Raw genomic sequence first — 27,842 nt, 5'->3', positions numbered from 1 at the left:
CTCGAGGTCAGAGCAGGCAGAATGGTCAGGCAGGCTCGAGGTCAGGGCAGGCAGAATGGTCAGGCAGGCTCGAGGTCAGGGCAGGCAGAATGGTCAGGCAGGCGGGTACGGAGTCCAGAAAACAGGCAAGGGTCAAAAACCGGGAGGACTAGCAAAAGGAGAATAGAAGAAGGAGTACAGGAAAAACATGCTGGTAGACTTGAAAAACGTACAAAACGAACTGGCACAGAGAGACAGGAAACACAGGGATAAATACACTGGGGACTAATGGGGAAAACAAGATGAACTGGCACCGAGAAACAGGAAACACAGGGATAAATACACTGGGGACTAATGGGGAAAACAAGACAAAACCGGCACAGAGAGACAGGAAACACAGGGATAAATACACTGGGGACTAATGGGGAAAACAAGACGAACTGGCACAGAGAGACAGGAAACACAGGGATAAATACACTGGGGACTAATGGGGAAAGCAAGACGAACTGGCCCAGAGAGACAGGAAAAACAGGGATAAATACACTGGGGATAATAAGCAACACCTGGAGGTGATGGAAACAATCACAAGACAGGTGAAACAGATCAGGGTGTGACAGATGTATCCTGTTTGGTTATTGGACAGACATTTTACCTGGACATATTGATGCCGGAGTTCATTCACACGTTCACCGTTTCTCTCAAAGGGTACAGCTGCTTCATCCTTGTTTTATGTTTCTCTAGGAATCTGGCAATTGTCGTTTTATTCACATTCCCAAAAGTGATATTGTCTGCCAGCACTCTGTCCCGAATTTCCCGTAGTTTTATTGCCATGTGTTGCCAATTATCATGTCAACAATGGCAATTTCCTGCTCATCTGATGATATTCTGCCTCTCCTTCCTGTGGGAGGCAACCTTTTGGATCCTACTGAAAAGCACAAAACAAATCAATATATTTCAAAATGTCAGTACATGTAAAAATGTGAACATACTGTATTGTACTGTAATATGTAGTTCAATTATCATTGAATGGAAGCACATCTCACCTGTTTTGCCGGAAAATTCATACTATCGATGCAACTGTTGAACGCTGGTTGGTTGCAACCGTAAACCGGCCTCTCTCAAAGAGAGGTTTACAACATGGTCAATAATTATGGCCCTTATCAGAGACCACCGCTCTTGGTCTTCCTCTCTCTTTGTCCTCCACGCATTCTCCCTCTCCCTGCCACTCTTCTTTCCCCCAGAAACCTGTCTTCCTTGATCCATGTTTCCAAGCTAAATCATTCCTGAAGCCGTCGTCTTTTATCTGTTTGGTAACGAGACTAAAAACAGGACACTTGGGTAGGTTTTCAGCTGACATTGCAAAGAGCTGTGTTTTGGAATGATTAAATATGCTGCTGAGATTTTCTATATGTTTCCATCTGGTTACTGCAGAGATGCACGACATTTACCATCATTCTGTTTTGAATGTGTTTCTAACAGTATTGGAAACGGTGTTTTAGCATTTGAAAAACACGTGCTGCAAATATATAGTTTAGCAGGTGGTGGAGTGTGAATGAGAAAATAGGTAATGGATTTCGGAGAATGAATGCAATTTTGTGTGAAAGCAATGAAAAATGATTCACAGTTTGGTCCACATACACTTCTGTTTCGCTGACTGTGTGAAGAGTTTTGACAATGTGACTTTAGGTGTGACCAATGCATGTTAGCAAAAACTAATATAGCGGTGTGTAAGTTTTCTGTGAATTTATGGAAATCATGAAGCTCATCTGTGTAGGACATTACTCAGCAACAAAAGACATGTCAGAATGAGACGTTCAGCCATGTTTCTTAAACGTCAACGTTTGGTTGGTTAACGTTTTTAAGGTGAAGTTGAGGCATTAATTACACATTTCTAAGGTTAGGCATTACCTCTGGTTAAGGTGAGGCATTACCTCTGGTTAAGGTGAGGCATTACCTCCGGTTAAGGTGAGGCATTACCTCTGGTTAAGGTGAGGCATTACCTCTGGTTAAGGTTAGACATTACCTCTGGTTAAGGTGAGGCATTACCTCTGGTTAAGGTTAGGCATTACCTCTGAATGGTTAAGGTGAGGCATTACCTCTGGTTAAGGTGAGGCATTACCTCTGGTTAAGGTGAGGCATTAACTCTGAATGGTTAAGGTGAGGCATTACCTCTGGTTAAGGTGAGGCATTAACTCTGAATGGTTAAGGTGAGGCATTACCTCTGAATGGTTAAGGTGAGGCATTACCTCTGAATGGTTAAGGTGAGGCATCAACTCTGAATGGTTAAGGTTAGACATTAACCCTGAATGCTTAAGGTTTGTTATAGACTTAAAACAAAAATGTCAAAATCGACTTTCTGTCACTGGATTCAACCCAACCTTGGGCATCTTATGCCAATCCGCTATCCTCGTCCACAACAACCTAGCAAAACCAAAACCTAGTGACCGGTTTCCACGTCATCTGGTCAAATTTCTACCCTGCTAGAGCTGCTCCGGTCAACAGTAAATGCTGTTATTGTGAAGTGGAAACATCGAGGAGCAACAACGGCTCATACGCGAAGTGGTAGGCCACACAAGCTGACAGAATGGGACCGCCGAGTGCTGTAGCGTGTAAAAACCATCTGTCCTCGGTTGCAACACTCACTACCGAGTTCCAAACTGCCTCTGGAAGCAACGTCAGCACAATAACTGTTTGTCGGGGGCTTCATGAAATGGGTTTCCGCGGCCGAGCAGCCGCACACAAGCCTCAGATCACCATGTGCAATGCCAAGCGTTGGCTGGAGTGGTGTAAAGCTCGCCGCCATTGGACTCTGGAGCAGTGGAAACGCGTTCTCTGGAGTGATGAATCAAGCTTCACCATCTGGCAGTCCGACGGATGAATCTGGGTTTGACGGATGCCACGAGAACGCTTCCTGCTTGAATGCATAATGCCAACTGTAAAGTTTGGTGGAGGGGGAATAATGGTCCTGGGCTGTTATTCATGGTTCAGGCCCCTTTGTTCCAGTGAAGGGAAATCTTAATGCTACAGCACACAATGACGATCTAGATGATTTTTAGCCCTGACCTCAACCCCATCGAACACCTTTGGGATGAATTGGAACGCCGACTGCGAGCCAGGGCCTAATCACCCAACATCAGTGCCCGACCTCACTAATGCTCTTGTGGCTGAATGGAAGCAAGTCCCCACAGCAATGTTCCAACATCTAGTGGAAAGCCTTCCCAGAAGAGTGGAGGCTGTTATAGCAGCAATGTTCCAACATCTAGTGGAAAGCCTTCCCAGAAGAGTGGAGGCTGTTATAGCAGCAATGTTCCAACATCTAGTGGAAAGCCTTCCCAGAAGAGAGGAGGCTGTTATAGCAGCAATGTTCCAACATCTAGTGGAAAGCCTTCCCAGAAGAGTGGAGGCTGTTATAGCAGCAATGTTCCAACATCTAGTGGAAAGCCTTCCCAGAAGAGTGGAGGCTGTTATAGCAGCAATGTTCCAACATCTAGTGGAAAGCCTTCCCAGAAGAGAGGAGGCTGTTATAGCAGCAATGTTCCAACATCTAGTGGAAAGCCTTCCCAGAAGAGTGGAGGCTGTTATAGCAGCAATGTTCCAACATCTAGTGGAAAGCCTTCCCAGAAGAGAGGAGGCTGTTATAGCAGCAATGTTCCAACATCTAGTGGAAAGCCTTCCCAGAAGAGAGGAGGCTGTTATAGCAGCAATGATCCAACATCTAGTGGAAAGCCTTCCCAGAAGAGTGGAGGCTGTTATAGCAGCAATGTTCCAACATCTAGTGGAAAGCCTTCCCAGAAGAGAGGAGGCTGTTATAGCAGCAATGTTCCAACATCTAGTGGAAAGCCTTCCCAGAAGAGAGGAGGCTGTTATAGCAGCAATGATCCAACATCTAGTGGAAAGCCTTCCCAGAAGAGAGGAGGCTGTTATAGCAGCAATGTTCCAACATCTAGTGGAAAGCCTTCCCAGAAGAATGGAGGCTGTTTTAACAGCAATGTACCAACATCTAGTGGAAAGCCTTCCCAGAAGAGTGGAGGCTGTTATAGCAGCAATGTTCCTACATCTAGTGGAAAGCCTTCCCAGAAGAGTGGAGGCTGTTATAGCAGCAAAGGGGGGACCAACTCCATATTAATGACCATGATTTTGGAATTAGATGTTCAATGAGCAGCTGTCCATATACTTTTGTTCATGTGGTTTAACTTGAACCCTTTTCAAGTGAATTTCTCATGCCCTTGTTTTGTGTTCTGATTTCAGTTGTTTATGTGTTTGTATATTTGTGTTTTGTTTGTGTGTTTGTGTTTATGTGTTTATGTTTGTGTGTTTATGTGTTTGTGTGTATGTGTTTATATGTTTGTGTGTATGTGTTTATATGTTTGTGTGTATGTGTTTATATGTTTGTGTGTATGTGTTTATATGTTTGTGTGTATGTGTTTATATGTTTGTGTGTATGTGTTTATATGTTTGTGTGTATGTGTTTATGTGTTTGTGTGTATGTGTTTATATGTTTGTGTGTATGTGTTTATATGTTTGTGTGTATGTGTTTATATGTTTGTGTGTATGTGTTTATATGTTTGTGTGTATGTGTTTATGTGTTTATGTTTGTGTGTTTATGTGTTTGTGTGTTTATGTTTTCACCTTGAGTTTATTTTCTTTTTTGTTTCGTCTGTGTCCATTTATGTTGTGTGTGTGTGTGTGTGTGTGTGTGCCTGTCTGTGTGTGTGTGTGTGTGTGTGTGTGTGTGTGTGTGTGTGTGTGTGTGTGTGTGTGTGTGTGTGTGTGTCCGCGTCGCGCCAGACGTCCCCACCACCTTCCCTCCATCCACCACCCTTGCCCACCGTCCCCCTAGACCCCACATCGCCTCCTCAGACCCTACAAACATCAACAACAGAGGTACAGTACCACCTTACCCACACCACCTCCCCTTCTCCTCCTCCCCTTCTCCTCCACCTCCTCTCCTCCACCTCCTCTCCTCCACCTCCTCTCCCTCTCCTCCACCTCCCCCTCTCCTCCACCTCCTCTCCTCCACCTCCTCTCCTCCACCACCTCCTCTCCTCCACCTCCTCTCCTCCACCACCTCCTCTCCTCCACCTGCTCTCCTCCACCTCCTCTCCTCCTCCTCCTCTCCTCCCCCTCTCCTCCACCTCTCCTCCACCTCCTCTCCTCCACCTCCCCCTCTCCTCCTCCTCCTCCTCTCCTCCACCTCCTCTCCTCCACCTCTCCTCCACCTCTTCTCCTCCACCTCAACTCTCCTGAATTACTCCCCTCTAGTCTCTCCTGAATTACTCCCCTCTAGTCTCTCCTGAATTACTCCCCTCTAGTCTCTCCTGAATTACTCCCCCCTAGTCTCTCCTGAATTACTCCTCTCTAGTCTCTCCTGAATTACTCCCCTCTAGTCTGTCCTGAATTACTCCCCCCTAGTCTCTCCTGAATTACTCCCCTCTAGTCTCTCCTGAATTACTCCCCTCTAGTCTGTCCTGAATTACTCCCCTCTAGTCTCTCCTGAATTACTCCCCTCTAGTCTCTCCTGAATTACTCCCCTCTAGTCTCTCCTGAATTACTCCACTCTAGTCTCTCCTGAATTACTCCACTCTAGTCTCTCCTGAATTACTCCCCCCTAGTCTCTCCTGAATTACTCCCCTCTAGTCTCTCCTGAATTACTCCCCTCTAGTCTCTCCTGAATTACTCCCCCCTAGTCTCTCCTGAATTACTCCCCTCTAGTCTCTCCTGAATTACTCCCCTCTAGTCTCTCCTGAATTACTCCACTCTAGTCTCTCCTGAATTACTCCCCCCTAGTCTCTCCTGAATTACTCCCCCCTAGTCTCTCCTGAATTTCTCCCCTCTAGTCTCTCCTGAATTACTCCCCCCTAGTCTCTCCTGAATTACTCCCCCCTAGTCTCTCCTGAATTACTCCCCCCTAGTCTCTCCTGAATTACTCCTCTCTAGTCTCTCTCCTGAATTACTCCCCTCTAGTCTCTCCTGAATTACTCCCTCTAGTCTCTCCTGAATTACTCCTCTCTAGTCTCTCTCCTGAATTACTCCCCCCAGTCTCTCCTGAATTACTCCCCTCTAGTCTCTCCTGAATTACTCCTCTCTAGTCTCTCCTGAATTACTCCCCCCTAGTCTCTCCTGAATTACTCCCCCCTAGTCTATCCTGAATTACTCCCCTCTAGTCTCTCCTGAATTACTCCCTCTAGTCTCTCCTGAATTACTCCTCTCTAGTCTCTCTCCTGAATTACTCCCCTCTAGTCTCTCCTGAATTACTCCCCTCTAGTCTCTCCTGAATTACTCCCCTCTAGTCTCTCCTGAATTACTCCCCTCTAGTCTCTCCTGAATTACTCCCCTCTAGTCTCTCCTGAATTACTCCCCTCTAGTCTCTCCTGAATTACTCCCCTCTAGTCTCTCCTGAATTACTCCCCTCTAGTCTCTCCTGAATTACTCCCCCCTAGTCTCTCCTGAATTACTCCCCCCTAGTCTCTCCTGAATTACTCCCCTCTAGTCTCTCCTGAATTACTCCCCCCTAGTCTCTCCTGAATTACTCCTCTCTAGTCTCTCCTGAATTACTCCTCTCTAGTCTCTCCTGAATTACTCCTCTCTAGTCTCTCCTGAATTACTCCCCTCTAGTCTCTCCTGAATTACTCCCCCCTAGTCTCTCCTGAATTACTCCCCTCTAGTCTCTCCTGAATTACTCCCTCTAGTCTGTCCTGAATTACTCCTCTCTAGTCTCTCCTGAATTACTCCCCTCTAGTCTCTCCTGAATTACTCCCCTCTAGTCTCTCCTGAATTACTCCCCTCTAGTCTCTCCTGAATTACTCCCCCCTAGTCTCTCCTGAATTACTCCCCTCTAGTCTCTCCTGAATTACTCCCCTCTAGTCTCTCCTGAATTACTCCCCTCTAGTCTCTCCTGAATTACTCCCCCCTAGTCTCTCCTGAATTACTCCCCCTAGTCTCTCCTGAATTACTCCCCTCTAGTCTCTCCTGAATTACTCCCCCCTAGTCTCTCCTGAATTACTCCTCTCTAGTCTCTCCTGAATTACTCCTCTCTAGTCTCTCCTGAATTACTCCCCTCTAGTCTCTCCTGAATTACTCCCCTCTAGTCTCTCCTGAATTACTCCCCCCTAGTCTCTCCTGAATTACTCCCCCCTAGTCTCTCCTGAATTACTCCCCTCTAGTCTCTCCTGAATTACTCCCCTCTAGTCTCTCCTGAATTACTCCCCTCTAGTCTCTCCTGAATTACTCCCCTCTAGTCTCTCTCCTGAATTACTCCCCCCTAGTCTCTCCTGAATTACTCCTCTCTAGTCTCTCCTGAATTACTCCCCTCTAGTCTCTCCTGAATTACTCCCCCCTAGTCTCTCCTGAATTACTCCTCTCTAGTCTCTCTCCTGAATTACTCCCCTCTAGTCTCTCCTGAATTACTCCCCTCTAGTCTCTCCTGAATTACTCCCCCCTAGTCTCTCCTGAATTACTCCCCCCTAGTCTCTCTCCTGAATTACTCCCCTCTAGTCTCTCCTGAATTATTCCACTTTATTCTCTCTCATCCTCCTTCTCTTCCTTTGCTTTTTTTGTCCTTCCTCGTTGTGAATTGATGATGCGTCACCTGGGTTTGTTAGAACAGAGCATCTCTCTCTCTCTCTCTCTCTTCTTGATCTCTCTCTCTCTCTCTCTCTCCCTCTCTCTCTCTCTCTTCCTCTCTCTCTCTCTCTCTCTCTCTCTCTCTCTCTCTCTCTCTCTCTCTCTCTCTCTCTCTCTCTCTCTCTCTCTCTCTCTCTCTCTCTCCTGTATTCTAGTGAACCTCATGAACAGACACATTACACACACCATATTAACAGACCAGTTTGATTTCAGCTGTTCTGGACAGAGTGCAAAACTGGACCTCCAATGAGCTGAATGTTTCTCCTCCTGAACAGCGTAAAGTTGCATCAGACTGCAGTAGTTTACTTTGTTTACAGCAGTTTACAGTAGTTTACTTTGTTTACAGTAGTTTACAGTAGTTTACTTTGTTTACAGCAGTTTACAGTAGTTTACTTTGTTTACAGTAGTTTACAGTAGTTTACTTTGTTTACAGTAGTTTACTGTAGTTTACTTTGTTTACACAGATTACCACTAAAATGGAATTTTCCTTTTGTGATAGTATACTTTTTTCTCCATGAACCTGGTTATAATTCCTGGCTTACCTGACAGCTAAGCTGCCCTCTCTCTCTCTCTCTGAGGTATTATTGTATCCTGACAGTTAAGCTGCCCTCTCTCTCTCTCTCTCTCTGAGGCATTATTGTATCCTGACAGTTAAGCTGCCCTCTCTCTCTCTCTGAGGTATTATTGTATCCTGACAGTTAAGCTGCCCTCTCTCTCTCTCTCTCTCTGAGGCATTATTGTATCCTGACAGCTAAGCTGCCCTCTCTCTCTCTGAGGCATTATTGTATCCTGACAGCTAAGCTGCTCTCTCTCTCTCTGAGGCATTATTGTATCCTGACAGTTAAGCTGCTCTCTCTCTCTCTGAGGCATTATTGTATCCTGACAGTTATGCTGCTCTCTCTCTCTCTCTGAGGCATTATTGTATCCTGACAGTTAAGCTGCTCTCTCTCTCTCTGAGGCATTATTGTGACTTAATGGCATCGTCGAATGTTCACCAAGTGACTATTTGTGACTATTGTACCTGTTTCCTCCAGCATCTTCACAAGGTCCTTTGCTGTTGTTCTGGGATTGATTTGCACTTTTTGCACCAAAGTACGTTCATCTCTAGGAGACAGAATGCGTCTCCTTCCTGAGCGGTATGACGGCTGCATGGTGCCATGGTGTTTATACTTGCGTACTATTGTTTGTACAGATGAACGTGGTACCTTCAGGCGTTTGGAAATTGCTCCCAAGGATGAACCAGACTTGTGGAGGTCTACAATTTTTTTCTGAGGTCTTTGCTGATTTCTTTTGATTTTCCCATGATGTCAAGCAAAGAGGCACTGAGTTTGAAGGTTGGCCTTGAAATACATCCACAAGTACACCTCCAATTGACTCAAATTATGTTAATTAGCCTATCAGAAGCTTCTAAAGCCATGACATCATTTTCTGGAATTTTACAAGCTGTTTAACCTCTATGGGCTAGGTGGGACGCAGGCGTCCCCCCCGTGGTGCACTCCATCAACAGCAGGTGCATTTCAAGAGCGGCAAATTTGAATCCAAATAAATGTCAAAATTCAAATTTTTCAAACATACAACTATTTTACACCCTTTGAAAGATAAACATCTCCTTAATCTAACCACGTTTTACGATTTCAAAAAGGTTTTACGGCGAAAGCATAAATTTAGAGTATGTTAGGACAGTACATTTACAAGAGTTGTGTGTAATGTTTTGTCAATTCAAAGACAGGGTCACCAAAACCATAAAACCAGCTAAAATGATGCACTAACCTTTTACAATCTCCATCAGATGACACTCCTATGACATTATGTTAGACAATGCATGCATTTTTAGTTCTATCAAGTTCATATTTATATCCAAAAACAGCGTTTTACTATGGCATTGATGTTGAGGAAATCGTTTCCCTCCAATAACCGGCAGTCAAGTCAGCATCACAAATTAAATAATTAAAATTAGAAAACATTGGTAAAATATTATATTGTCATTTAAAGAATTATAGATTTACATCTCTTGAACGCAATCAACTTGCCAGATTTAAAAATAACCTTACTGGGAAATCACACTTTGCAATAATCTGAGCACTGCGCCCAGAAAAATACGCGTTGCGATACAGACTAGTCGTCATGTTGGGGAGATCTAAAATCGAAAATACTATGTAAATAATCCATTACCTTTGATTCTCTTCATCAGATGTCACTTCCAGCTATCACAGGTCCATAACGAATGTAGTTTTGTTCAAAAAAGCTCATCATTTATGTCCAAAAATCTCCGTCTTGTTAGCACATGATCTAAGCCCGCCGGACTTCACTTCATGAACGAGGGGAAAAAATATATTTACGTTCGTTCAAACATGTCAAACGTTGTATAGCATAAATCATTAGGGCCTTTTTTAACCAGAACATGAATAATATTCAAGGTGGACGAATGCATACTCTTTTATAACGTATTGGAACGAGGGTACCCAACATGAACTCGCGCGCCAGGTGTCTAATGGGCCATCATCGTTCCATGGCTCTTGTTCGGTCAGATCTCCCTCCAGAAGACTCAAAACACTTTGTAAAGGCTGGTGACATCTAGTGGAAGCAATAGGAAGTGCCAAAATATTCCTCAGCCCCTGTGTTTTTCAATGGCATAGGTTTAAAGGTAATACAACACATCAGGCATCCACTTCCTGTCAGAAAATGTCTCAGGGTTTTGCCTGCCAAATTAGTTCTGTTATACTCACAGACACCATTCAAACAGTTTTATAAACTTTAGAGTGTTTTCTATCCATATATAATAAGTATATGCATATTCTAGTTACTGGGTAGGATTAGTAACCAGATTAAATCGGGTAAAAAAAAATTATCCAGCCGTGCAAATACTGCCCCCTAGCCCTAACAGGTTAAAGGCCCAGTCAACTTAGTGTAAGTAAACTTCTGACCCACTGGAATTGTGATACAGTGAGTTATAAGTGAAATAATCTGTCTGTAAACAATTGTTGGAAAAATGACTTGTGTCATGCACAAAGTAGATGTCCTAACCGACTTGCCAAAACTATAGTTTGTTAACAAGAAATGTGTGGAGTGGTTGAAAAACGAGTTTTGATGACTCCAACCTAAGTGTATTTAAACTTCAGACTTCAACTGTGTGAATATATATATATATATATATATATATATATATATATATATATATATATATATATATACTCTGCCATTGCTTGTCCTAATATTTCTATATTCCTCAATTCCATTCTTTTACTTTCAGATTAGTGTGTATTGTTAGATATTACTGCACTGTTGGATCTAGGAAAGCATTTCACTACACCCACAATAACATCTGCTAAATATGTGAATGGGACCAATTAAATTGTATTTTATTTCACCACCTTTTCTCCCTCATCCCTCTTCATCCTTCTCCCTCCCTTTGCTCCTCCTCCATCTCTCCTCCCCTCTCTGCACCCCATGAAATCTGCCAAATGCATTTTTATGGCTTACAAATTATCCCTGACCTTCCAAAGGCTGGGAGGTTGAATAAAGCACAAGAGTTTCTGAGACTTTTAAAATATTTACGAGTCACTTTTCATAGCCAGCCTGCCTCCTCGAGGCCTTCTAGCCGATATCGCCCCGGAGAGCCCACTCGCTCCACAGCGTCTGGCGATCAGTCATGCCTAGTGTGGCTGAGTCTGCTTAAAAGACACAGAGAATAAGGCTGTCCTAAACAACACTCTATTCCCTATATAGTGCCCTATGTTCAAAGTAGTGCACTTTATAGAGAATAGAGTGCCATTTGGAACGCAGACGGGAGAATAAAATAAAATCCATCCTTTGCTTTTACCGCCTCGAACGGAGACTCTTCTTTTCTTAGGAGGCCATTAGCCCTCTCCGCTGTGAAAAGGAAAGGAACATAAAGGACAGAATAAAGAGAGAAAGAAGCAGCCAGACCAGCAACCTTCAGAACACTGGAGTTCTGTGGAATGGTTCTGGTTCTAATGGCAGAATGTGGAACTCTCTCCGGAGTTCTGACTGTCTGTCGCTCAGTCCAACCTGTGCACAAAGGCCTTGTCCTCATCTGTCGCTCAGTCCAACCTGTACACAAAGGCCTTGTCCTCATCCCTGAGATGCTACAGATGATTTACACTGCCTTCAGAAAGTATTAAACACCCCTTGTCTTTTTCCACATTTTATTGTTACAACCTGATTTTAAAATGGATGAAATAGAGATTTTGTGTCACTGGCCTACACACAATATCCCCATAATGTCAAAGTGGAATAATGTTTTTAGACATACAGTACGAGCCAAACGTTTGACTGCTCATTCAAGGGTTTTTCTTTATTTTTTACTATTTTCTTCATTGTATGAAATAACACATATGGTATCATGTAGTAACCAAAAAAGTGTTGAACAAATGAAAATATATTTTATATACTTATCCAAAAGCAGACATTGAATATCCCTTTGAGCATGGTGAAGTTATTAATTACACCCAGTCACTACAAAGATACAGGTGTCCTTCCTAACTCAGTTGCCGGAGAGGAAGGAAACCGCTCAGGGATTTCACCACGAGGCCAATAGTGACTTTAAAACAGTTACAGAGTTTAATGGCTGTGATAGGAGATAACTGAGGATGGATCAACAACATTATAGTTACTCCACAATACTAACCTAAATGACAGAGTGAAAAGAAGGAAGCCTGTACAGAATAAAAATATTCCAAAACATGGATACTGTTTGCACTAAGTCACTAAAGTAATACTGCAAAATATGTGGAAAAGAAATTAAAGTTATGTCCTGAATACAAAGCTTTATGTTTGGGGCAAATCCAACACATCACTGAGTACCTTTCTTCATATTTTCAAGCATGGTGGTGGCTGCATCATGTTATGGGTATGCTTGCCATCAGCAAGGGAGTTTTTTAGGATAGAAAGAAACGGAATAGAGCTAAGCACAGGCAAAATCCAGGAGGAAAACCTGCTTCAATCTGCTGTCCAACAGACACTGGGAGACAAATTCACCTTTCAGCAGGACAATAACCTAAAACACAAGGCCAATTATACACTGGAGTTGCTTACCAAGACGACATTGAATGTTCATGAGTGGCCGAGTTACAGTTTTGACTTAAAGAATTTAAAAAAGAATAATGTGCAAATATTGTATAATGTGCAAAGCTCTTAGAGACTTACCCAGAAAGACTCACAGCTCTTAGAGACTTACCCAGAAAGACTCACAGCTCTTAGAGACTTACCCAGAAAGACTCACAGCTCTTAGATATTTACCCAGAAAGACTCACAGCTCTTAGAGACTTACCCAGAAAGACTCACAGCTCTTAGAGACTTACCCAGAAAGACTCACAGCTCTTAGAGACTTACCCAGAAAGATTCACAGCTCTTAGAGACTTACCCAGAAAGACTCACAGCTCTTAGATATTTACCCAGAAAGACTCACAGCTCTTAGAGACTTACCCAGAAAGACTCACAGCTCTTAGAGACTTACCCAGAAAGACTCACAGCTTTTAGAGACTTACCCAGAAAGACTCACAGCTCTTAGAGACTTACCCAGAAAGACTCACAGCTCTTAGATATTTACCCAGAAAGACTCACAGCTCTTAGATATTTACCCAGAAAGAGTCATAGCTGTAATCACCGCCAAAGGTGTTTCTAACATGTATCGACTCAGTGGTGTGAATACTATGTAAATAAGATATTTATGTATTTCATTTTCAATACATTTGCAAAAAAAAAGGGGAGAGAGAATCAATTGAATTATTTATTTTTTATTCAGGCTGTAACACAACAAAATGTGGAATAAGTCAAGGGGTATGAAATAGTTTATGAAGGCAGTGTGTATCTCCACTACACATAGCCGTCTCTGCATCACCCTCATTCATTAAGCTGCAGATGCTGTCGAGAGATCAATGGAACACAGACCTTGGGGTAAAGAAACAAGGACGTCGTCATTGGCATTCAGAAAATATGATCTTACAAAGTGGATATTTGTCAAAGCCACATCGTGGTTACTAAAATCCAATTTGGATATATTTGACTGTTTTTTCCTGTTGCATAATATTTAGAAATGGTCCTTCTTGAGGTTAGAAAACATGTCTGCTAAATGATAACTCCCGTTCGTATATGTAACGAGGGTCGCGGCGTGTAGAGTGCTCATACTTTTCTTTTAATGAAACACTTAACCAAACACGACAGCCAAAAGTTCCGTCAGGTACACTTGACAAAACGGAAAAACAACTACCCACACCCACACATGAAAAACAGGCTGCCTAAGTATGGCTTCCAATCAGAGACAACGATAGACAGCTGCCTCCGATTGGAAACCATACCTGGCCAAAACATAGAAAAACAAAAACATAGAAATAGAAATCTCGAAAACCCCATATAGAAACAGAAAACCAAAACCACCCAAAACACCCACCTGTCACACCCTGACCACTCTACTATGGAAAATGACCTCTTGCAAGGGTCAGGACGTGACAATATAAGCTGCTAGCATAGCTAGCCATATGTGACCGACCTCCTCGATTTGGTATTTTGTAGCAAAATTTGAAATTGCGGTTTTTTTTGGGGGGGATAAAAGTATAGACTCAGAGCTAGCAAATGGTATATCATACACTACAGTTGAGGAACAATGGGAAAGTAATTCTGCTTTGAAAGTTGATGAACTTCTAACCCCACTTTTGAGAAAATGGCTCTTGAATTATTTTGGTACACCTACTGGAGAGCTCTTCTTTGTCTCCACCCATTCAGCATCGTTCACACCCTCTTAAACCTTAGTGCCACTCATCTTTTTAAGGTTTCATATGTTTTTATTTTATTTATTTATTTTATTTAACTTTTATTTAAACTATGCATGTGAGGCCATGTGGTAAACACACGCTATATCAACTAAAATTGAAGTTTATTTGTCGCATACACCTTGTTTGTAGCTACACCTTGTTTGTAGCTACATCTTGTTTGTAGCTACACCTTGTTTGTAGCTACACCTTGTTTGTAGCTACATCTTGTTTGTAGCTACACCTTGTTTGTAGGTACACCTTGTTTGTAGCTACATCTTGTTTGTAGCTACATATTGTTTGTAGCTACATCTTGTTTGTAGCTACACCTTGTTTGTAGCTACATCTTGTTTGTAGCTACACCTTGTTTGGCCAGCGTTGTGTCAAGTCACTCCGGTTCACACTGACCAGTGTGCAGAAAGTAGCTTTTTCCAACTGATCTGTCGATAGCACCTGCTACATTCAGGGTGTAACAGTTTAGCTTCCGTCCCTCTCCTCGCCCCAACCTGGGCTTGAACCAGGGACCCTCTGCACACATCAACAACTGACACCCCCACGAAGGATCGTTACCCATCGCGACACAAAAAAAACATGGCCCTTGCAGAGCAAGGGGAACAACTACTTCAAGGTCTCAGAGCGAGTGACGTCTACTCTACTGTAACTAGGGAGGAGATTACCTCTACTGTAACTAGGGAGGAGCTTACCGCTATTGTAACTAGGGAAGAGATTACCTCTGCTGTAACTAGGGAGGAGTTTACCTCTACTGTAACTAGGGAGGAGCTTACCGCTATTGTAACTAGGGAAGAGATTACCTCTACTGTAACTAGGGAGTAGTTTACCGCTATTGTAACTAGGGAAGAGATTACCTCTGCTGTAACTAGGGAGGAGATTACCTCTACTGTAACTAGGGAGGAGATTACCTCTACTGTAACTAGGGAGTAGCTTACCGCTATTGTAACTAGGGAAGAGATTACCTCTACTGTAACTAGGGAGAAGATTACCTCTACTGTAACTAGGGAGGAGATTACCTCTACTGTAACTAGGGAGGAGGTTACCTCTGCTGTAACTAGGGAGGAGATTACCTCTACTGTAACTAGGGAGGAGATTACCTCTACTGTAACTAGGGAGGAGTTTACCTCTGCTGTAACTAGGGAAGAGATTACCTCTGCTGTAACTAGGGAGGAGATAACCTCTACTGTAACTAGGGAGGAGATTACCTCTACTGTAACTAGGGAGGAGATTACCTCTGCTGTAACTAGGGAGTAGCTTACCGCTATTGTAACTAGGGAAGAGATTACCTCTGCTGTAACTAGGGAGGAGTTTACCTCTGCTGTAACTAGGGAAGAGATTACCTCTGCTGTAACTAGGGAGGAGATAACCTCTACTGTAACTAGGGAGGAGATTACCTCTACTGTAACTAGGGAGGAGGTTACCTCTGCTGTAACTAGGGAGGAGATCACCTCTACTGTAACTAGGGAGAAGATTACCTCTGCTGTAACTAGGGAGGAGATAACCTCTACTGTAACTAGGGAGGAGATTACCTCTATTGTAACTAGGGAGGAGTTTACCTCTACTGTAACTAGGGAAGAGATTACCTCTGCTGTAACTAGGGAGGATATAACCTCTACTGTAACTAGGGAGGAGATTACCTCTACTGTAACTAGGGAAGAGATTACCTCTGCTGTAACTAGGGAGGATATAACCTCTACTGTAACTAGGGAGGAGATTACCTCTACTGTAACTAGGGAGGAGGTTACCTCTGCTGTAACTAGGGAGGAGGTTACCTCTGCTGTAACTAGGGAAGAGATTACCTCTACTGTATCTCGGGAGGAGATTACCTCTACTGTAACTAGGGAGGCAATTACCACTACTGTAATTAGGGAGGAGATTACCCCTACTGTAACTAGGGAGGAGATTACCGCTGTTGTAACTAGGGAGGAGTTTACCTCTGCTGTAACTAGGGAGGAGATTACCTCTACTGTAACTAGGGAGGAGGTTACCTCTACTGTAACTAGGGAGGAGGTTACCTCTACTGTATCTAAGGAGGAGATTACATCTACTGTATCTAGGGAGGAGATTACATCTACTGTAACTAGGGAGGAGATTACATCTACTGTATCTAGGGAGGAGATTACCTCTACTGTATCTAGACATTCTTTTGAGTTAACTTGATTGAGAGAACTTTAATGTCATTTTTTGGTTCAACGATAAGTGAACGGAACGTCTCACGTGAAACAGCAAACCACAGTGTCAGTGAGCAGAGAACCACAATCCAGAACAGAGCTAGCCGTGAAGACTATTCGCTCAGCGTACGTAGTTTATCACAGGGAGAGGAGAGTCCGGAGTTCTGAGGTGTCCAAAGAATGTCACCGTAAATGTAGAAATGTCTCATACGTATGTCCTGTCATAGAGATGTCCTTAACCCTGCTGGCTTCCCCCATTCAGACAATGTATCGCGAGGGGTTTATATTGACCTGTAACCCCGGCACATTGACCTGTAACCCCTCACATTGACATGTACCCTCTCACATTGACATGTACCCTCTCACATTGACCTGTAACCCCTGCACATTGACCTGTAACCCTTCACATTGACCTGTAACCCCTCACATTGACCTGTAACCCCTGCACATTGACCTGTAACCCCTCACATTGACCTGTAACCCCTGCACATTGACCTGTAACCCCTCACATTGACCTGTAACCCCTACACATTGACCTGTAACCCTTCACATTGACCTGTAACCCCTCACATTGACCTGTAACCCCTCACATTGACATGTACCCTCTCACATTGACCTGTAACCCCTGCACATTGACCTGTAACCCCTCACATTGACCTGTACCCCCTCACATTGACCTGTACCCCTGCACATTGACCTGTAACCCCCTCACATTGACCTGTAACCCCTCACATTGACCTGTAACCCCTGCACATTGACCGACCTGTAACCGCTCACATTGACCTGTACCCCCTCACATTGACCTGTAACCCCGGCACATTGACCTGTACCCCCTCACATTGACCTGTACCCCCTCACATTGACCTGTAACCCCCACATTGACCTGTAACCCCTCACATTGACCTGTAACCCCTCACATTGACCTGTACCCCTCACATTGACCTGTAACCCCCACATTGACCTGTAACCCCTCACATTGACCTGTAACCCCTCACATTGACCTGTACCCCCCACATTGACCTGTACCCCCTCACATTGACCTGTACCCCTCACATTGACCTGTAACCCCCACATTGACCTGTAACCCCTCACATTGACCTGTAACCCCTCACATTGACCTGTACCCTCTCACATTGACCTGTATCCCTGCACATTGACCTGTAACCCCTCACATTGACCTGTAACCCCGCACATTGACCTGTAACCCCGCACATTGACCTGTACCCCTGCACATTGACCTGTACCCCCTCACATTGACCTGTAACCCCCACATTGACCTGTAACCCTGCACATTGACCTGTACCCCCTCACATTGACCTGTAACCCCCACATTGACCTGTACCCCCACATTGACCTGTAACCCCCACATTGACCTGTAACCCCCACATTGACCTGTAACCCTGGCACATTGACCTGTAACCCCTCACATTGACCTGTAACCCCTCACATTGACCTGTAACCCCCACATTGACCTGTAACCCTGCACATTGACCTGTACCCCCTCACATTGACCTGTAACCCCCACATTGACCTGTACCCTCACATTGACCTGTAACCCCTCACATTGACCTGTAACCCCTCACATTGACCTGTAACCCCCACATTGACCTGTAACCCTGCACATTGACCTGTACCCCCTCACATTGACCTGTAACCCCCACATTGACCTGTACCCCCACATTGACCTGTAACCCCCACATTGACCTGTGATTTGATTTGATAGCCGGATGGTAATACTGAATTCCTTATATACTTCTCTGAGATTCGCCCATCTACATATTACCCTTGCCATTAATCTGAATGATCTTAAAGCTTTTAATGGAAGGACAGAGGGAGAGGAGAGAGGTAGTCTGTACAGGGTATGTCTCAGGGTATCTGAAGAGAGGTGACTGTGTAAATGGTAAAGGCTCTGGTTCTGGTCGCTGCTTCCTCTAGGAAGGTAGTTAAATATTGAGACAAGGGCCTTGGGTACATCTTCTCTCTCTCTACTCTCTTCTCGCCTCACTTTGTCTACATTTATTCTTCTCTCTCCCTCGCTCCCTTACATTCCTCCCCAGTCTCCTTCTCTCTCCCTCGCTCCCTTACATTCCTCCCCAGTCTCCTTCTCTCTCCCTCGCTCCCTTACATTCCTCCCCAGTCTCCTTCTCTCTCCCTCGCTCCCTTACATTCCTCCCCACTCCCCTTCTCTCTCCCTCGCTCCCTTACATTCCTCCCAGTCTCCTTCTCTCTCCCTCGCTCCCTTACATTCCTCCCCAGTCTCCTTCTCTCTCCCTCGCTCCCTTACATTCCTCCCCACTCCCCTTCTCTCTCCCTCTCTTTCTCTCTCTCTCCACCCATCCACAGTTCTCTCCTCACTCCCTCCTCTCCAGGGATTAAAGTTAATGCGCATCTCCTTCTCTCTCCTTCTCTCCACCTTCTCTCCCTCCCTCTCTCCCCACCCTTCTCTCTCCTTCTCTCCACCTTCCTCTCCCTCCCTCTCTCCCCATCCTTCTCTCTCCTTCTCTCCACCTTCCTCTCCCTCCCTCTCTCCCCATCCTTCTCTCTCCTTCTCTCCACCTTCTGTGCCTCCCTCTCTCCCCATCCTTCTCTCTCCTTCTCTCCACCTTCTGTCCCTCCCTCTCTCCCCATCCTTCTCTCTCCTTCTCTCCACCTTCCTCTCCCTCCCTCTCTCCCCATCCGTCTCTCTCCTTCTCTCCACCTTCCTCTCCCTCTCTCCCCATCCTTCTCTCTCCTTCTCTCCACCTTCCTCTCCAGCAATTAAAATGTAATGCATATCTCCTCCACTTAGTCTCTCTCCATCCTCTCTCCTTCTGTCTCTACCCATCTCTTCTTTCCACCCTCCTCTCCAGGAATTAAAAGGTAATGTGTGGGTCTTCCACTTAGTCTGCTCCGGGTTATTGATGACTTGTCACATTTAGATGCGTCAGGGGAAGAGTTAGAGCAGTGATCAGGTATAAAAGGCAGCAGTGAAGGGAAGAAAGAGAGAGAGAGAGAGAGAAATCATTCCATCCTCCAGGCTGAAGGAGAATATAAATTCCAGCTAATATAATAGTTTGCTTCCATTCGTTACAGTTCTACGGCACAAGACACTTTGAGTAATCCTTTGGGAAGCGTTGGCACGCACACACACACATACACACACACACACACACATACACACACACACACACACACAGACGCAACACACACACAGACGCAACACACACACACAAGGAAGCACACACACACACAAAACACTTTGAATAATCCTTAGGGAAGCGTTGGCACGCACACACACACAGGCTTGTGCACACACACACACACACACGCAAGTACACATACGCACACACACATATACATACACACACACACACACACACACACACGCAACACACACACACACACATATGTACACACACACACACACACACACACACACACACACACAAGCAAGCACACAAGTCTGTCGTACGCGTCGATCCAGAGCATCCCAAACATGCTCAATGGGTGACATATCTGGTGAGTATGCAGGCCATGGAAGAACTGGGGACATTTTCGTCTTCCAGGAATTGTGTCCAGATCCTTACAACACGAAGCTGAAACATGAGGCGATGGCTGTGGATCAATGGCACGATAATGGGCCTCAGGATCTCGTCACAGTATCTCTGTGCATTCAAATTGCCATAGATAAAATGCAATTGTGTTTGTTGTCTGTAGTGTATTCCTGCCCCATACCATAACCCCACCGCCACCATGGGGCAGTCTGTTCTCAACGTTGACATAAACAAACCTCTCGCCTACATGATGCCATACACAACAACAAACACGTGGTCTGATGTTGTGAGGCCGGTTGGACGTACTGCCAAATTCTCTAAAACGACGTTGGAGGCGGCTTATGGTAGAGAAATTAATATTAAATTATCTGTCAACATCTCTGGTGGACACTCCTGCAGTCAGCATGCCAAGCAGAAAGCGTTAACTTTGACCCGGAACACCTGGCCAACTTCTGGACCGTAGTACCAAACGGAAAGCGTTAACTTTGACCCGGAACACCTGGCCCACTTCTGGACCGTAGTACCAAACGGAAAGCGCTAACTTTGACCCGGAACACCTGGCCCACTTCTGGACCGTAGTACCAAACGGAAAGCGCTAACTTTGACCCGGAACACCTGGCCCACTTCTGGACCGTAGTACCAAACGGAAAGCGTTAACTTTGACCCGGAACACCTGGCCCACTTCTGGACCGTAGTACCAAACGGAAAGCGTTAACTTTGACCCGGAACACCTGGCCCACTTCTGGACCGTAGTACCAAACGGAAAGCGTTAACTTTGACCCGGAACACCTGGCCCACTTCTGGACCGTAGTACCAAACGGAAAGCGGTAACTTTGACCCGGAACACCTGGCCCACTTCTGGACCGTAGTACCAAACGGAAAGCGGTAACTTTGACCCGGAACACCTGGCCCACTTCTGGACCGTAGTACCGAACGGAAAGCGGTAACTTTGACCCGGAACACCTGGCCCACTTCTGGACCGTAGTACCGAACGGAAAGCGGTAACTTTGACCCGGAACACCTGGCCCACTTCTGGACCGTAGTACCGAACGGAAAGCGGTAACTTTGACCCGGAACACCTGGCCCACTTCTGGACCGTAGTACCGAACGGAAAGCGTTAACTTTGACCCGGAACACCTGGCCCACTTCTGGACCGTAGTACCGAACGGAAAGCGGTAACTTTGACCCGGAACACCTGGCCCACTTCTGGACCGTAGTACCGAACGGAAAGCGCTAACTTTGACCCGGAACACCTGGCCCACTTCTGGACCGTAGTACCGAACGGAAAGCGGTAACTTTGACCCGGAACACCTGGCCCACTTCTGGACCGTAGTACCAAACGGAAAGCGGTAACTTTGACCCGGAACACCTGGCCCACTTCTGGACCGTAGTACCAAACGGAAAGCGCTAACTTTGACCCGGAACACCTGGCCCACTTCTGGACCGTAGTACCAAACGGAAAGCGGTAACTTTGACCCGGAACACCTGGCCCACTTCTGGACCGTAGTACCAAACGGAAAGCGGTAACTTTGACCCGGAACACCTGGCCCACTTCTGGACCGTAGTACCAAACGGAAAGCGGTAACTTTGACCCGGAACACCTGGCCCACTTCTGGACCGTAGTACCAAACGGAAAGCGTTAACTTTGACCCGGAACACCTGGCCCACTTCTGGACCGTAGTACCAAACGGAAAGCGTTAACTTTGACCCGGAACACCTGGCCCACTTCTGGACCGTAGTACCAAACGGAAAGCGCTAACTTTGATCCGGACCACCTGGCCCACTTCTGGACCGTAGTACCAAACGGAAAGCGCTAACTTTGACCCGGAACACCTGGCCCACTTCTGGACCGTAGTACCAAACGGAAAGCGGTAACTTTGACCCGGAACACCTGGCCCACTTCTGGACCGTAGTACCAAACGGAAAGCGCTAACTTTGACCCGGAACACCTGGCCCACTTCTGGACCGTAGTACCAAACGGAAAGCGGTAACTTTGACCCGGAACACCTGGCCCACTTCTGGACCGTAGTACCAAACGGAAAGCGCTAACTTTGACCCGGAACACCTGGCCCACTTCTGGACCGTAGTACCAAACGGAAAGCGCTAACTTTGACCCGGAACACCTGGCCCACTTCTGGACCGTAGTACCGAACGGAAAGCGGTAACTTAGTAGTTTTGTCTTCCTTGTTATTAAATGTTATCCACTAAAACGATCAGCTCTTCTTCTTCTGGGTGGTTCTGTTTTTACTTCCTGTATTTTAGGATGGATGATTAAACCGTGTCCCTGTAGACAAAAGTTGTTTATACTAAATCATTAATTCATATTTAATAATTGGTTTACTTTATTAAATAATTATCAGTAATTTTTTCTGAAAACATAATTAACGTTTTATGATGTAGAGTTGGTACCCCAATGTGGGACAGAGAGAGATCCTGTGTGTGTGTGTGTGTGTGTGTGTGTGTGTGTGTGTGTGTGTGTGTGTGTGTGTGTGTGTGTGTGTGTGTGTGTCTGAAAGCCATGCCCATTCCTCCAGTACATACAAATTGTATGTTTCCCATGCAACCAGCTGCACACACACATACACACACACACATGTACACACACACACACACACACACACACACACGCGCGCAAACAACTACACACAGAGAGAGGAGAGAATGCAGTAAAGACAAGAGATACCACATAGTAAAATAGTACTGAGTAATAAAGTACTGAATAATATAGTACTGATAAATATAGTACTGAGTAATACAGTACTGAGTAATAAAGTACTGATTAAATTAATATAGTACTGGGTAATATAGTACTGATTAAATTAATATAGTACTGGGTAATATAGTACTGAGTAATAAAGTACTGATTAAATTAATATAGTACTGGGTAATATAGTACTGGGTAATATAGTACTGGGTTATTCAGTACTGAGTAATATAGTACTGGGTAATACAGTACTGAGTAATATAGTACTGGGTTATTCAGCACTGGGTAATATAGTACTGAGTAATATAGTACTGGGTAATATAGTACTGAGTAATATAGCACTGAGTAATATAGTACTGGGTAATATAGTACTGAGTAATATAGTACTGAGTAATATAGTACTGAGTAATATAGTACTGGGTTATTCAGCACTGAGTAATATAGTACTGATTAATATAGTACTGAGTAATATAGTACTGAGTAATATAGTACTGAGTAATATAGTACTGAGTAATATAGTACTGGGTTATTCAGCACTGAGTAATATAGTACTGATTAATATAGTACTGAGTAATATAGTACTGAGTAATATAGTACTGAGTAATACAGTACTGGGTAATATAGTACTGAGTAATACAGTACTGGTTAATATAGTACTGATAGTGCAGTAGGTGATGGTGAACCTAGAGAATATACCTGTCTATCGAGCACATGGGTCTGTCTCCATCTGAATGTTTAATTTCCTAATTGATCTGTTCACTGGAACTGATAACTCATTAATACGACCATCACACACACGCACACGCACGCACGCACGCACGCACGCACGCACACACACACACACACACACACACACACACACACACACACACACACACACACACGCACACACACACACACACACTCGCACACACACACACACACACACACACACACACACACACACACACACGCACGCACACACACACACACACACAAAACCCCTATTCACATTTAATAACGTCTCCTTTCCATCTCATTGCACTTCTATATAATCAGTCACTAAGTTAAACATTTTATTTTAACCTCATTACGGTTGTTAAGGGTGAAATCCAGCGACTGTCAATCACTTCAGAAGTGTTTTAGTGTTTTATCTTTAGGTTACCCTCATTTCCCCCGAAATGAACCAAGAGTTACTGATCTTTCTTTTTTGGGTTTTATTTTGACACCATCTTTAAATTTAAATCTTCTGATAAAAAAAAAAGGAAAGGTTGTTGAGGTTTGTAGCCTTGGCTTGAACCCTTAAACCTCTTGAATTTAAAAGGAGCCTAACTCGTGACGCTATGGAGAAGAGATTATAAATATTCAGAGGAGTTTGCTATGTCTCTTCAATATTAAATCTTACTTGAGAAGAATGGTTGTGGCCTTCTCTCTCTCTCTCTCTGTTTCTCTCTCAATTCAATTTCAATTTAAGGGGCTTTACTGGCATGGGGAAACATATGTTAACATCGCCAAAACAAGTGAAGTAGATAATAAACAAAGGTGAAATAAACAATAAAAAATGAACAGTAAACGTTACACTCACAGAAGTTCCAAAAGAATAAAGACATTACAAATGTCATATTATGTCTATATACACTGTTGTAACGATGTGCAAATAGTTAAAGTACAAAAGGGAAAATAAATGAACATAAATATGGGTTGTATTTACAATGGTGTTTGTTCTTCACTGGTTGCCCTTTTCTTGTGGCAACAGGTCATAAATCTTGCTTCTGTGATGACACACTGTGGTATTTCACCCAGTAGATATGGGAGTTTATCAAAATTAGATTTGTTTTCAAATTCTTTGTGGATCTGTGTAATCTGAGGGAAATATGTGTCTCTAATATGGTCATACATTTGGCAGGAGGTTAGGAAGTGCAGCTCAGTTTCCATCTCATTTTGTGGGCAGTGTTGCACATATCCTGTCTTCTCTTGAGAGCCAGGTCTGCCTACGGCGGCCTTTCTCAATAGCAAGGCTATGCTCACTGAGTCTGTACATAGTCAAAGCTTTCCTTAAGTTTGGGTCAGTCACAGTGGTCAGGTATTCCGGGGCGGCAGGTAGCCTAGTGGTTAGAGCATTGGACTAATAACCAAAAGGTTGCAAGATCAAATCCCCGAGCTGACAAGGTACCAATCTGTCAACCTGCCCCTGAACAATGCAGTTACCCCACTGTTCCCAGGCTGTCATTGAAAACAAGAATTTGATCTTAACTGACTTGCCTAGTTAAATAAAATAAAACACTTCTGCCACTGTGTTCTCTCTGTTTAGGGCCAAATAGCATCCTAGTTTGCTCTGTTTTTTTTTGGTTAATTCATTCCAATGTGTCAAGTAATTATCTTTTTGTTTTCTCATGATTTGGTTGGGTCTAATTGTGTTGCTGTCCTGGGGCTCTGTGGGGTCTGTTTGTGTTTGTGAATAGAGCCCCAGGACCAGCTTGCTTAGGGGACTCTTCTCCAGGTTCATCTCTCTGTAGGTGATGGCTTTGTTATGGAAGGTTTGGGCATCACTTCCTTTCAGGTGGTTGTAGAATTTAACGGCTCTTTTCTGGATTTTGATCATTAGCGGGTATCGGCCTAATTCTGCTCTGCATGGATTATTTGGTGTTTTATGTTGTACATGGAGGATATTTTTGCAGAATTCTGCATGCAGAGTCTCAATTTGGTGTTTGTCCCATTTTGTGAATTCTTGGTTGGTGAGCGGACCCCAGACCTCACAAAAATAAAGGGCAACGGGTTCTATAAATGATTAATGTATTTTTAGCCAGGTCCTAATTGGTATGTCGAATTTTATGTTCCTTTTGATGGCATAGAAGGCCCTTCTTGCCTTGTCTCTCAGATCGTTCACAGCTTTGTGGAAGTTACCTGTGGCGCTGATGTTTAGGCCGAGGTATGTATCGTTTTCTGTGTGGAATTGGTATTTGTGGTCCTGACAACTGGACCTTTTTTGGAACACCATTATTTTGGTCTTACTGAGATTTACTCTCAGGGACAGTTTTAACAACACACTTGTTGTTTGTGTACATGGATTTTATAACGTTGTAGGTTTTCCCCCCAACACCACTTTCCATCAATTTGTATAGCAGACCCTCAAGCTAAATTGAGTCAAAAGCATTTTTTTTTTTAAATCATCAAAGCATGAGAAGACTTTGTGTTGGTTTGTTTGTTTGTCAATTATGGTGTGCAGGGTGAATACGTGGTCTGTCGTACGGTAACTTGGTAAAAAGCCAATTTGACATTTGCTCAGTACATTGTTTTCACTGAGGAAATGTACGAGTCTGCTGTTAATGATAATGCAGAGGATTTTCCCCAAGGTTGCTGTTGACTCATATCCCACGGAAGTTATTGGGGTCAAATTTGTCCCCACTTTTGTCAATAGGGTTGATCAGTCCTTGGTTCCAAATATTGGGGAAGATGACAGAGCTGAGGATGATGTTAAAGAGTTTAAGTATAGCCAATTGGAATTTGTGGTCTGTATATTTTATCATTTCATTTAGGATACCATCAACACCACGGGCCTTTTTGGGTTGGAGGGTTTGTATTTAGTCTTGTAGCTCATTCAATGTAATTGGAGAATCCAGTGGGTTCTGGTCGTCTTTAATAGTTGATTCTAAGATTTGTATTTGATCATATATATGTTTTTGCTGTTTGTTCTTTGTTGTAGAGCCAAAAAGATTGGAGAAGTGGTTTACCCATACATCTCTGTTTTGGATAGATAACTCTTCATGTTGTTTAGCGTATTATAATTTTCCCAGAAGTGGTTAGATTCTATGGATTCTTCAATTACATTGAGCTGATTTCTGACGTGCTGTTCCTTCTTTTTCCGTAGTGTATTTCTGTATTGTTTTAGTGATTCACCATAGTGAAGGCGTAGACTCAGGTTTTCTGGGTCTCTATGTTTTTGGTTGGACAGGTTTCTCAATATCTTTCTTAGGTTTTTGCATTCTTCATCAAACCATTTGTCATTGTTGTTCATTTTCTTAGGTTGTCTGCTTGACATTTTTAGATTTGAAGCTGAGTGGTCTAATATACTGTTTAGGTTTTCTACTGCCAAGTTTTATCCAGGAAGTTGTCTAAAAGGGATTGAATTTGTTGTTGCCTAATAGTTTTTTGGTAGGTTTCCACACTACTTTCCTTCCATCTATAGCATTTCTTAATATTACTCAGTTCCTTTGGCTTTGAGGCATCCCTGATTGAGTATTGCTCTGTTCAGGTATTCTGTGATTCTGCTGTAATCTGATAGGGGTTGTCAGTGGACTGACTGTGAACGCTCTGAGAGACTCTGGGTTGAGGTCAGTGATAAAGTAGTCTACAGTACTACTGCCAAGAGATGAGCTATAGGTGTACCTACCATAGGAGTCTCCTCCAAGCCTACCATTGACTATGTACAGACCCAGAATGCAACAGAGCTGCAGGAGTTGTGACCTGTTTTTGTTGGTTATGTTGTCGTAGTTGTGTCTAGGGAGCATATGGGGGAGGGAATGCTGTCACCTCCAGGTAGGTGTTTGTCCCCCTGTGTGCTGAGGGAATGCTGTCACCTCCAGGTAGGTGTTTGTCCCCCTGTGTGCTGAGAGTGTCAGGTTCTTGTCCAGTTCTGGCATTTAGATCGCCACAGACGAGTACATATCCCTGGGCCTGGAAATGATTAATGTCTTCATTAAAGTATGGGGATTCTAGTGGGGGGATATAGGTATGATGGAGAAGCTGTCTTCATTATAGTATGGGGATTCTAGTGGGGGGATATAGGTAGGATGGAGAAGCTGTCTTCATTAAAGTATGGGGATTCTAGTGGGGGATATAGGTAGGATGGAGAAGCTGTCTTCATTAAAGTATGGGGATTCTAGTGGGGGGATATAGGTAGGATGGAGAAGCTGTCTTCATTAAAGTATGGGGATTCTAGTGGGGGGATATAGGTAGGATGGAGAAGCTGTCTTCATTAAAGTATGGGGATTCTAGTGGGGGATATAGGTAGGATGGAGAAGCTGTCTTCATTAAAGTATGGGGATTCTAGTGGGGGGATATAGGTAGCACACAG

General features: G+C 44.1%; 1 protein-coding gene across 3 annotated transcripts in view; it reads left to right on the top strand.

Annotated features, from left to right (window-relative positions):
- LOC106604040 (cell adhesion molecule 2) overlaps positions 1-27,842 on the top strand; it is a 574,105-nt gene that overhangs the window by 527,236 nt on the left and 19,027 nt on the right. For 2 of the 3 annotated variants that reach the window (XM_045717479.1, XM_045717478.1), the window contains one exon: positions 4,768-4,863. The exons of the other annotated variant lie outside the window; for it this stretch is intronic. In XM_045717479.1, coding sequence (XP_045573435.1) covers positions 4,768-4,863 — 96 coding nt within the window. The remainder of the gene's footprint in view (positions 1-4,767; positions 4,864-27,842) is intronic. 3 annotated transcript variants of the gene reach the window in all.

This window comes from Salmo salar, chromosome ssa04, assembly GCF_905237065.1.
Source record: "Salmo salar chromosome ssa04, Ssal_v3.1, whole genome shotgun sequence".
NCBI classification, from domain to species: Eukaryota; Metazoa; Chordata; class Actinopteri; order Salmoniformes; family Salmonidae; genus Salmo; species Salmo salar.
This window is presented reverse-complemented; position numbering and strand designations above follow the sequence as displayed.